General features: G+C 43.7%; 1 protein-coding gene across 1 annotated transcript; it reads left to right on the top strand.

Moving 5' to 3' along the window:
• The first annotated feature begins 339 nt into the window (after window positions 1–339).
• On the top strand, window positions 340–6,047 carry LOC144688307 (procathepsin L-like). The gene is made up of 5 exons (XM_078554738.1): window positions 340–435; window positions 2,663–2,884; window positions 4,139–4,307; window positions 4,656–4,761; window positions 5,987–6,047. The coding sequence occupies exons 1-5, from the start codon at window positions 340–342 to the stop codon at window positions 6,045–6,047; spliced, it is 654 nt and encodes a 217-aa protein (XP_078410864.1).
• The last annotated feature ends 6,759 nt before the right edge of the window (window positions 6,048–12,806 follow it).

The following is a 12,806-nucleotide window of genomic DNA, read 5'->3' as shown; positions in this document are numbered from 1 at the left end:
GCCCCTAAGGGATTCAAGCATGACCCACCTCCCTCTAGCGTTGTCATGCTGCAATCAAATTCACTTTTGCTTTTCAACAGAACACACAGCAGCCAGCTCTGCTGCTGGTGTCTTCAAGCTTTCTACCTCTGTATAAATGTCCCCATGTGCCTTGTCTAAATAAAGGAAGCCACAGCTTGTTTACCAAATACCTTATGAGTGATTGGCGCTTTAATATCATTATAACAACACAACAAGTCTCATAGTAAGCATTGTGAAACTATTTCTTCCAGACGCCAATGGAGTTTGATCATTTGTTCACTGATGCAAGGATTTCCGAAATGGCAAATTATACCGATGATGTGTTGTCAGATTTTGACGGAACTGGAAGAAATGGAGAACGTTGCTCATTTTCCCAAAGAGGTGGACTGGCGTCAAATGGGCTATGTTAGTAAAGTAAAGAACTAAGTACCTACTACTTCACACCATTTCTGTTCAATGCATGTCAGTTGCTATGTTTGAGTTTGTTGGGGCTGTATTCTTGTTTAATATTTTGACTCCAGGGATTATTATTTTCAAGCTTTTAACATTTTCAACCACCTTGTGTTTCGAGAAATTGGAACTGTGGCAAATAGCAGGGGGAACAATTCATGGGTGCTGTTCCTCTAAGAGCCAGTAGGTAGCGATATTAAGAACTGCATCAAGCAATTGGGGTCTAAGTGTCTGATTCAGATAGGTAACAGAGAAACATTTTTTCATGAGTAGAATTTTATCCCCATTGTGGGGTGGGGCGGGGGGGGGTGGGGGGCAGGGCGTGGGTCTGGTTTGGTGGGAGCAGGTGCGGGCGAATGCGCTGCCGATCGCCTGGGTGCTGCCATTATGAGTGGGCGGGCCAATTAAGGCCTGCCCAGCGTGACGCACACCAGCATGTGCTGAGTTCTCCCTGTGCGGACAGGGGGAGTAGGCTGAGCTGGGGCCTGTGTTCTTTTGCGCATGAGCGTGAAAGTGTGCAGAAATCTCCCCGAGGCACAGAGCTACCTCAGGGAAATTAGTCTGATTTTGAAAAGTTTTAATAATGAAAAAAAAATTTTTAAGACATGTCCCCTCATGTGACAGTGTCACATGAGCTGGGACATGTCAATGAACTTTAATAAAATCTTCTTTTAATTTTTAAACCCTGCATGAATCTTCATCCCACCCGTGGATGCGGTTTTGTGATAAATGCGAAGGCTGCCTGGGCTCTTCACCTGCCCGCCAATCTTAAGGTTGGACAGGCAGCTCAGTTAATTACTTTAATTAGTTTTTAAATAGAGCATCAGAATGACGTGTGGTGACGCCGAGAAATTCTTCCCCTGGATGTTAATAAAGATACATACACATTAAGGGTCTTCAGAATTTCCCAGTGTTAATGTTCTGCTCTAACACTTCGCATGCTTGGCAGATTTTCAAAGGCCTGTATGAGAAAATGAAATAATCACAGCTGATTTACAAGTGGACTTTTAATACTTTGAAGTTATGAAATTACATGGTTCAAAAAAACAATGATAATGAGCCAATGTGTTCTTATGTGAAGTGTGTGCAACCACAAGATTCTGTGCGTTGAATTTTATCAGGGGTGGGGTGGGGGGAGGGTATTGCTTGCATCCTGGAAGAGAAATTGACTGGAAACCAACATGCGTTAAATAAGGCCGCCCTGCTGCGATAATAGGCTGTGGGTGGCCGTAACAAGCAGAGAATGGAATGTCCGTCCCTCAGTGGAAGAAGTCCCAACCTGAAGAGCCAATTAGATCGGCTGGCAGCTCTTGCAGTCCCAGCAGTGCCAAGCGAGAGAAGTGGGTGCTGCTGGGACTGGAAGTGTCATGGACACTGGAATAGATGATTCTGGGGTTTGTTCGTCAGGGAGGGATTGGATGCCCTAGGGAGGGAGCGTGAGGGGGTTGAGGGGCAGGTTTTGGAGGCAAAGGGGGGGAAAAGGTGGCGTACCATCTTGGTTGGGGGGGGGTGATGTTCATCTGACGCATACAGGGAACCCCTTGAAGATGGACCCCCACCCTTCCTAACCCTCCTTTTAACAACATTGGTTAAAAAACAACCTCCTCACTCTTGCCTGCCTTCCAATGCTCAGGGTATTATGGTAATGGAGCTGGATTGAGGCCTTAATTGCCACTTAATTGGGCAGTTAAAAATTGAAGCCGTGGAGTCCCTTAAGCATGATATGACTTGCCCGATTTCACCACATTATTGGGCTTAAGAAAGTACAGAGGTGGCATAGATGAAAGCCTTGTAATCATCTATACTCCTTGGCCACTTGTGCTTTCTCCTCCTCACTTGCACATTGCAATTCACCTGGTTCTTGATTCTCAAGCTATGCTGCTGTCCTCAAATTATGGTGAGAGGGGCTGGACTGTTGTGTTCTGCCACTTGGGCAGGATATGGACCATGAGTTGAGGTTTGGACACCCCAAAGTGAATGGACATTCAGGTAAGGGCAATAGTCTGGAGCTGAATATTTTGCAGAACAGATTTCATGTCCATTCTCTCCTCTTGGAGTGTATATCAGCAAGCAAGGCAAAGATATAGTCAACCATCTGAACTCTTAATTAGTTTTCAATCGAAATGGTGAAGATCATGAAGAAAAGGTTTTAAAACTTTAGCATTTGCCAACTTATCTGTTTTCCCTTCAGGGCTACTGTTTATCCTGCTATGCGTTTACTGCAGTCGGAGCTGTGGAAGGTCAGTTGGCAAGGAAAAGGAACCAACTCATGGACCTGAGTGTACAAAACATCATTGACTGTTCTGATGGATATAAGAATTATGGGTGTAATGGAAACTTGCCATACCGCGCCTTGGAATACGTGCGAGACCATGGCATTCAATCTGATCAGTCATACCCTTACCAAGCAAAGGTACACTTGCTGCACACTGTACACTGACTGCCTTCATTTCCCACAGTTAAACAGGGCTGTCATAAAAGCTGTTCCGAAAGATATTTTGGTTTAAGGTACAGCTTCATTTAGCTATTACAAAATGTGTTTACAGAAGTTGCCTAGATCCGAGTATCCTCATGCAAAGTGGCAAGCATGTGACATTTTGAATATCAGCAGCAAGGGTGCCCTTCAGTCTTAAAGTGAATTGGTGGAGTAATTAGCCCATTGTCCTTCCTAACAGAACTTGTATCTCCCCAATAAACATTTCTGAATGATAAGACCCTTCAATGATGCTCACTCCTTGATGAATCAAATGGCTGTGAAGCATTAACTAGGAAGAGTTAAACTTGTGAAAAAAAGGCATTCATCAAATATGAATCCTTGAATATGAGTGGCCTCTAAGATATGGCAGGTATCACAATTTGGGATGAATTTCCCCCCCATTGGGGGAGAAGTTGGTGGGCGGGCGCGTGCGGGCGCGTGTGGGCGTGCTTCTGATCGGTGCCCCCGATGGGAGGCGTGGCGCCATTTTGCGTGGGTAGGCCAGTTAAGGCCCGCCCAGCGTGACGTCCACAGGGAAGTGCTATGCGCTCCCTGTGCGGGCGGGGGGTAATGCCCAAAAACGAAAGTGCACTCTTTCGCGCATGTGCACGAAAGGGCGCACTCATGTCCCTGAGGCTAAGTACAGCCTCAGGGAGATCGGCTCTACATGTAAAAAAGCTCAAAATAGAAAAATAAAATTTCCCTTACACCCCTCACGTGACAGTGTCACATGAGTTGGGATATGTTCATCACTTCCAACAGAACATTGTTAAAATTTTTAAAACCCTGCATGAAACCTCACCCCGCCTGTGAAGATGCAGAAAAGCAAAGGGGCTTTGAGAGAGAGAGAGAGAGAGAGAGAAAGGGAGAGATTCAGAGTGGAAGGGCTGGGTCCAGATGGGCCTGATACTGATCGGTGAGTGAAAGGGACAGGGGAATGCACAGGATCCAAGTGATGGATGATTTGTTTAGGAATTTTTGGCTGAGGGGCTGTGGAGAGTTTGGAATGAGTAAGGCTTTGATGGGGGTGAGGTACTTGAAATTGATGTGTTGAAGGAATAAGAGATAGGGGAGGAGGACAAGGCTGGGCTGTGGTATTTGAGTGGGGTTTTGCCTGTGATACAATGTTGAAGTTTAAGGAAATTATTATCAGCCAATTTGCTAAACAGACTCTTATATTTTTAATCACAGAGGAACAATAAGTGCTTATTTAGTAGCTCTAAGAGTGTCACCAATGTTAAAGGATTCAGAAGGATTAAGAACTATACTGAGAAAAAATTAGCTACATTAGTGGCAAATGTTGGACCAATTTCAGTACTTATTCGTTCATCACATCATTCCTTCAGATATTACACATCAGGTAAAGAAAATTCTAAACTTTTATTCATTCACCATGGTTCAGATTCTACCTCACAATCTCCCTGTACAAGACATCCATGCAAGAGGACCAATGGGGTAACACTCCATCTTCAGGGATATTCTAAACATCTTCACTTTGCTACTTCTCTCATTTGAAATTCCCTCTTTCACCAGGCCAGTCACCTTCCTTTACCGCTTCCCATTTGGGTGACCTTGGGACAAGTTGCTTGGTGAAAGATGGCATACGAATACAAAATCTTGTTGTCTGACCTTCCCAATCTTTTATAATGTTATTTTAGAGATGAGTTTGGAGTTACTTTCATGTATAGTACTATCCTCCATTTTACAGGTATCTTTGACGATGTTGACTGCAACAATCAGAATATTGATCATTCAGTGCTCGTGATCGGGTATGTGGATGAACATCCAAAAGGCTATTGGATCATTAAAAACAGGTAAGTAATATCTACAAATTAAGAACATCAGGCATAATGGAAATCTTTTAGATCTTAGAGATTATATAGAGGGATGCTGGCCAAGAAGGCCTGGAAATCAATTATCTGATGATATGGAAGGATTAAGGAACAGAGGCTTGAGTTTGGCCCTCCTAACAGGATCATGAAGGTGAGGCCAATTACGAACCAATGCAATAAAAGATATGAAGGAACACAATACAATCTTTACAACGTGATTCATTCATTTCGCATTGCACCTTGTGCGATAAATATAATGAGAATAATTAACCTTGCCCCATTGCCGTGTAAGCTCTCTGCCTACATAGCAGTCTCTCAACTAATAGGCACTTACCATTAGAGTACTCTCACAGACTGTATGTGTTTATTTATTCACCGAGAGCCTCTCAGCCTCACTTTTGTTGAGTAGTAAGTGAAATCTCTGTCTCTGGCTCTCTCAAATTGATTTAGCCAGGAAAAGATGAGAGGCAAAAACTGAACTTTGATTCTTCCCTTGACCCTATGTACTGAGCAATGTGCTGACCAGCTGCTAATCACTGTTTCCACCTTGAGTGTACACCCCAGCCCACTTCCCAGGATGTGAAAGCTCACTGTATTGTTGGTTTAGCTATGTCCTCTGCTATGCAATTTGAATGACAACTATCCTTCCATTATGGCTGCACTCAATAATCCCTCATTGTCTCAAAACTAATCTGTTCTGTAAGATTACACAAATATGTTGGCTCTTCCATTTCGTATTTCACCTAATTATCCTATTAGTTTTTCTAGATGGATTGTATAACTTCAGAAGCAAACTCTATGTAAAGTGAACCTGATTTCCTGTTGATAACATAATCTGAAACGAAATGCATTCAAGGCAAATGAAAAAGTGGCAAATATTACAGAAGCAGCTTGCAAGGATCCTTACTCTATTCATTTTGTATGTAATGAGGTTGGTTTTAGATATTAACAAATCGTCTTCCTTTTCTAGCTGGGGAACATCCTGGGGTGAGAGTGGCTACATGCGCTTAGTGATGGGCAAGGACATGTGTGGAATTACCTATTGTGCTTCATACCCTATAATCTGAAGAATTTCGACTTCATTACGAAAACAAAAATGCCGAAGGAATTATTTTAGATGACGTAATGTATTTAGCAACTATTTGATATTGTAACTGAGCTTCCAGTTTCTTGCCTAAATCTGTATTAAAGACTCTATCAATTCTAGATGCAACATGGAACAACCTCACCTTGTCTTCAAGTGCATTTTTGAAAATGTTGCAATGTGAACTGAATTTTGTTGCTGTGGTCTTGGATTGTTTGAATGGTGCTTCTTCTAATCAATAAAAGAAAGTTTCAAATAATTTGACTGTCATTGTCTCCTCCTAGTGAGGGAATGCAATAGCTGCTTGAATAAGAGAATTGTAAAGATTACAGTGTGTGATCATGTGAGTGGAAGGATACTAGATGGCTCAAGTGAAGAAAACTATCTCGATGGGCTAAATGGCTTATTTTTGGGCTGGAACATTTTATAATTCTGCAACAACGTTCAAAACCGTACAAGTCACTTTGCTCCAGCTTACCCTTATAAAGTAATTAACAGGATGAGAACAGTGTTGGTAAGGTCATGCTATTGCCAATCCTTAGTTGTGATGAGAGGCTAGTGATGGGTCTTTTTGAGGGATAGTCCTCCCATGATGATTTTCAGGGTAATCTCCAGCCTTTTGACCCAGCAATGATGAAGTCATAGTTCCGCCAGGGTAACTCAGCTCCTGACCTCATTACAGCCTTGGTCCAAAACATGGACAAAAGAGCTGAGCTCAAGAGGTGAGGTGAGAGTGACTGCCCTTGACATCAAGGCAGCATTTGACCAAGTGTCACATCAAGGAGCTCTAGCAAAACTGGAGTCAATAGAAGATCTTCAATGGTTAGATTCATACCTAGCACAAAGGAAGATGGTTGTGGTTGTTGTAGGTCATTTATCTCAGTCGCAGGACACCACTGCAGGAATTCCTCGGGGTAGTGTCCTAGGCCCAACCACTTTCAGCTGCTTCATGAATGGCCTACCCTCCATCATAAGGTCAATAATGGGGATGTTTATTGATGATTGCGCACTATTTCAGCACCACTCGTGACCCCTCAGATACTGAAGCATCTGGCGCCCATATACAGCAAAACCCAGACAACATTCAGGCTTGGGCTGATTAGTAGCAAGTAACAATTTTGCCACACAAGTGCCAGGCAATGGCCATCTGCAACAAGAGAGGATACAACCTTCTCCCCTTGACATTCAATGACATTGCAATCACTAAAACCCCACTATCAGCATTTTGGTGGACCAGCCATTTAAACATTATGGCTACAAGAGCAGGTCAGATGCTGGGAATTCTGTGGAGAGTAATTTACCTCTTGACTCCCCAAAGCCTGTTCACCTACAAGGGTCAAGTCAGGAGTGTGATGGAATACTTTCCACTTGCCTGGATGAGTGCAGCTCTAACAACGCTGAAGAAACTTGACAGCATCCAGGACAAAGCAGCCCCCACTTGATTGGCATCACATCCACAAAAATTCACTCCCTCCACTACCGATGCACAGTTGCAGCAGTGAATACCATCTACAAGATGCACTGCTGGAACTCACCAAAGCTCCTTCGACAGCACCTTCCAAATTCGTGACCACTACCACCTAGAAGGACAAGGGCAGTAGATCATGCCAACACAACCACTTGCAAGTTTCCTTCAAAGCCGCACATCATCCTGACTTGGAACTATATCAGCGTTCCTTCACAGTCACTGCGACAAAATCCTGTAACTCCCTTCCTAACAGCACTGTAGGTGTACCTACACCACAGGGACTGCAGCGGTTCAAGAAGCCAGCTCACCACCACCTTCTTAAGGGCAACTAGGGATGGGCAATAAAAATGCTTGTCTAGCCAGTGACACCCACGTCCCGTGAAAGAATGACAAAAATTATAGTATATTAAGAATATGTTTTAAGGCAAGTTTAAATTTGCTGCAGAAATGAGGTGACAATTCTTGGAACATACCACACAATCCAGAAACCAATCAGAGACTGCCAATCAAGTGGCTCAGAAGAATTAAGCACGACAGCAGTTGCCATGCAGCCAAAGTATAAAATCAGGCTGAAAATCCTTATCGTGGTGGTGTCATCGAGAGTAAAATAATCAACAGAATTCATGCTGGAAGTGGACCAGTCTTAGTCAGATTGGATCCAATTAGCCTGCAGTCAACCTAGTCTGACTAACCAGGGGAGGACCATTTTAAAACACTCTGCATTGTTTTCAAGTTTAAGTTTTGGGCGATAGAGACATTGGATTGGAACATTCTCTCGAACATTACATATATTGCCAGGCCAGGATGGTGAATGGAGGTGGTGGTGTGCTCATGGTGTTCCTGCTCTGGTCCTTCTTGTTGGAAGAGTGTGTGAGGCTAAAAGGTGCTATTGAAGGCAGTGGGGTGAGTTTCTGCAGTGCACCTCAAAGTTAGTTGCTGCCACAATATGCTGATGGTTATTAAGCCACAGGAGTGTTGTTTAAATGACTGATCTGTTGTGGATGGTGTCAAGCCTTTTGAGTGTGGTTGTGGCTTCATGCATCAAAGTGAATGAAGAATGTTCCATATTACTCATGAGTAGAACCTTGTACATGGTGGAGATGGTTTGACAGTTTAAGATTTAAGCCGCTTAAACTAGGCTACAAACTTTTACTCAATGTACATTTGCGTAAAGGAGCACATTTCAGTTCAACAATTTAACTAATTATTTACTGAATCAATAAAATGTTGTAAGCACTCACGTTAAATGTCTGATAAAAGATAGATTCATGCTTCATACAAAGATGAAGAGCTTTGCAACTTTATCATGTCTTCATTTCAATTGCTTTGTATACTTTATATACTGCAGCATCTCACCAAAGCTCAATCAACAGCACCTTCCAAATCAGTAATCTCTATCACCTAGAAGGACAAGGGTAGCAGATGGCACCCCTGGTAACACCAAGAATAGCTTGTATTATAACACCTTTAATGTAGTAGAATGTACCTAGTTGCTCTAAAGGAACAAAATGAAGTAAAATTTGACACCGAGCCAGGGAAGCCAAGGGCAGGTGACTAAAAGTTTAGTCAAGGAGCATCTTAAAGGAGGAATTAGGAGTCTGCTGTGGCATGTCCACATGGATAATGTGATCGTAAGGAACCTGAATCCATAACAACTAGTGACTTTAAATGCAGCAGTGTGATGAAAATGGGCAGCGATATTGCTATCCTGTGACTATTCAATGAGATACAAAATACGATAGAGGACTACTGCATATGTTGTGCCTTTGGTTAATCTGTAGTCAGCATGCTAATTGATAGTGCAAATTCCCCATGTCAGCAAGGTAGAACAATTGAGGATTATGGTGGTTTCGATCCTCAATGGACAATGCTGTGTCTAAGATGCAGTCGAACTCTGTTGTATCTGTAGCTGACAACAGTTGCTTTTGCCAGCAGGACTCTGCACTATTCCCATCTGGATCCAATGGGTGGGTCATCCAGCTGTAGCTGGAATTTGGGGCAGAACTGAATCTATGGTTATTGGCTTGAAATTGCTTGCTAGTGGGTGGTGGGGGTTGGGGGTGGGGGTTGGTCGGTGGGGGGCGGGAATCAGTCTCCAGCATCCCCTGTCTATATCAAGCACTGTATCAGGTGGTGTTCCCAGGCTTCCTGTGGGAAATGTTTTCCTTTATTCCCACTTGGGTGTCATCAGACCTTGCAGCACGTGATGGCTAGAATGAACCCTGCATTCGCACCTCTGAGTTTGAAAGTTGTGGGTTCCATCCTACACCAGAAACTGGTAAACAATGTGTAAGCTGACATTTCAGTGTAGTACTGAGGGAGAACTGCACTGCCAGAGGTGCACACTTTCAGGTGAGACATCAAACAAAGGGCTGTCTGTCGTCTCAGGATGTAAAAAGATTGCATGGATCAGTCAATAGAAGAGTTTTCGCATAGCACTGTCAGGAAGAGTTCCCTCCTGTATCCTGTGCATGACAGTTGTGCTTGACATGTTGCGTAATGGTCAAATGATGGGTTATTTGGTAAAGTAATCGATGATGACAATGAAATCAGTACCATGAACACGAAAGAGATCGGATGCTATTTTGGACCAAGAATGCGTAGGAACTTAATGCGGAATCAGTGATTCTTTGTGCTGACTTGGCATTTTCTCTTGACATTTCATGCACTTCTTGGAAATGACCTCAATGTTTTGTTCATACCCTGGCAATAAATTGTCTCTTGCAGGTTGGCTTGTCTGATTTGTGCCCACTTGTGAGTGATGACATTGTTGAAGAATATCAATTTGCAAATATTCTGATATGATGACCGGCATGCCTTTAAAATTGACTGTCCGGGAGATGTCTAGCTCATCCTGGTAAGGCCAAAATGGCCTCACATGTTCATGAACATACTAAATACAATCAGCACATCCTTTAGGTTTTCCACAGTTTCAGTAGTCTAGAATATATTGCTGTTTCTTCTTGCAGCTGCTGGCATTTGCATTGCGCAAAACGCACCAGAGCAGTTGACAGACTTGCATTCTTCTACAAGCGTAATGTTGTAGCTCTTTTGAAACTGCCAATTTTGTGGAAAAACATTCTGGATGTTTTGATGTTAGGAGAGATATTGAGGTTCTAGCAGTAGTTTTTGAGATTGATCGGACTTTTGAGGTCTGGCTGATTCCGTGGATTGTCAATAGTGCAAGGCCATGGCATGCGGTTAGACCTTCACTCGCTGGGCCTTTTGTTTCTACGATGAAGAACATCTTTGACACCCAGGAGAATTGATTGTACTTGCACTCCAAGATGGTGGATCCTGCACATGGACTAAGTGAACCGTTGTATGCTGAAAGTTGTGAGGTATTAGGTTTTGCCATGGCCTGCCATGTCTGAAGATATCTTTCATTTAGAATATGCAGAAGGAGTATATTGGCATTTGCCCTGTGTCAATCTTAGCCAATAATCAGCAATTGATAACTTTCTTCGGACAGATAATTTTAATCTTGGCAAATACTTCAGATAGTGAGATGGCATCTACGTATTCCATGAGATTGGCAGTGTGAAACATGTATTTTCCGCTCTTTGCCTCATCGTGCACATCATTGTCATGTTTTGGTTGGTTAGTCACCTGATGTACATGTTTCTGACGGGATAATGGATGGTCATGCTTATTGCTTGAAGGTAGCCATTGTGTACGGTCTGTTTGCATCAGTACATGGCCGTTTGTAGCTGCATCAGCATTTGCCTAGTGCACTGCTACTGCCAATGGTCCATTCTGCCACATCTTTGCAGAATTACTGGAAAGCTGGGAAGTTCGTTGGTTCATGCAGAAAGCCACGCCTTCCATATGTTATGCTAGGTTTGGGTGTTCTAGCGAGTGCTTCAACGATTGAGGTTGTACTGAGGACCTGTAATCTTCATCGACCTGCGAGGATCACCTTGTATTTCCGTCTATCCTTGTATAGTTCTTCAATGCTATACGTTTTGGGCTTGTCTGTAATGCTTGCAAGGGAGTGGGTGGGATCACCAACTCAACAATTCTGTCTCCATTTGAAATATCACAGTACGTACCCTTTTCTCTTATCTGCTGACTAAGTTGTCTATGGGTTCTGCAGGCAGTTGTTGAAATGAGATGAACTCTAGTTGATGAATATTGAAGTTTAACTTGATTTTGACCCAGTCTTCCAATGTAATCCATGTCTTTTGGGGATACTTTAGCTCTTCCTCCGTTAATCCTGATGTGGTCAGTCTGTGTGGACCTTCATTCCCAATTGCTAGGCAAACTTTTATAGCTTGCTTGCCTGAATCAGACACGCCTGATCGTGTAAGACTGGTCAGGGTGGATCATGTTGCCCAGCAAGGTGCCAAAGCGAGCAGACATGGCCCTGGCGAAGATTTTATAATCCGTGCTGAGGTGGGAGACCGGGTGCCAGTTTTTAAGGAGGCGGAAATTCCCCTTAGGCAGTAGGGCGATGACTGCCCTGTGCCATGAGAGGGGCATTTCCCCGGTTGCGATACTCTCCCCCTTGGGCCCCCATGAAGTCGCTCCCCAGGACGTCCCAGAATGCCCTGAAGAACTCCTGAGCTGTGCTTCTCTGCTGCTGCTGATGTTGAGGCTGGCTATGGTTGCCTTCATGTCAGAAGCATAGTGCTCCTGCCACCATCGCCTCAGTGCTGCAGGGAGGGGAGGCCCGAGTATCCTTTCACACCCTCAGGAACCCAACGAGGAAGTCATCCAGCCAGTGCTTCACATTCCTGTCCAAGTCCGGCACCCTCTCAGCCTTGCGGACAGACCAGATCAGCAGCACCAGCTCCGACCTGAGCTCAAGGCCAGCTGGACTCTATTGTGGCAACCACAGTTTAAATTCTTTTTGATGAGATGTGGGCATCGCTGGCGAGGCCAACAGTTGTTGCCCATCTGTAATTATCCTTGAACTGAATGGCTTGTTAGGGAATTATAGAGGACACTTAAGTGTCAACCACATTATTGTGCATCTGGAGTGACATATAAGTCAGGCCAGGTAAGGACAGCAAATCCCCTTCCCGAAGGGACATCAGTGAAGCGGATGGATTTTGACAATTTTTTCATAGTGCCATTTTAACTTGTTAAATGAAAATTCCACCAGACACAGTGGGATTTGAAATGTTGCTCCTGGAGCATTAGCCTGCACCACTGGATATGTAATCCAGTGACATTGCCACTACCCTGTCTCCCCTGCTATTGGATATCAGAGTCACCACAGGACCTAGGGATATTTTTAAGAATTTAATTAAGTGTGAAGGACTCACACTGTAAATTTTTATAAAATATATATAGATATCCTCATAGCCATTTCCAAAATGTTAAAAGATGAACAAAGGTCCTTAAAATGGCTGAAACTGTGTCTGTTTGTGACCCCAGAACAAAAGAAGCCACTTTGCAGTTTGGGAAATCTCACACCTCATTATCTCTGAGGAGCTACTAACCATCACCCGGGGACTGCACAGCCCAACT

The sequence above is a fragment of the Cetorhinus maximus genome, chromosome 13 (assembly GCF_964194155.1).
Source record: "Cetorhinus maximus chromosome 13, sCetMax3.hap1.1, whole genome shotgun sequence".
In the NCBI taxonomy this organism is placed as follows: Eukaryota; Metazoa; Chordata; class Chondrichthyes; order Lamniformes; family Cetorhinidae; genus Cetorhinus; species Cetorhinus maximus.
The sequence above is the reverse complement of the archived record's forward strand: the minus strand, read 5'-3'. Positions and strand labels throughout refer to the sequence as shown.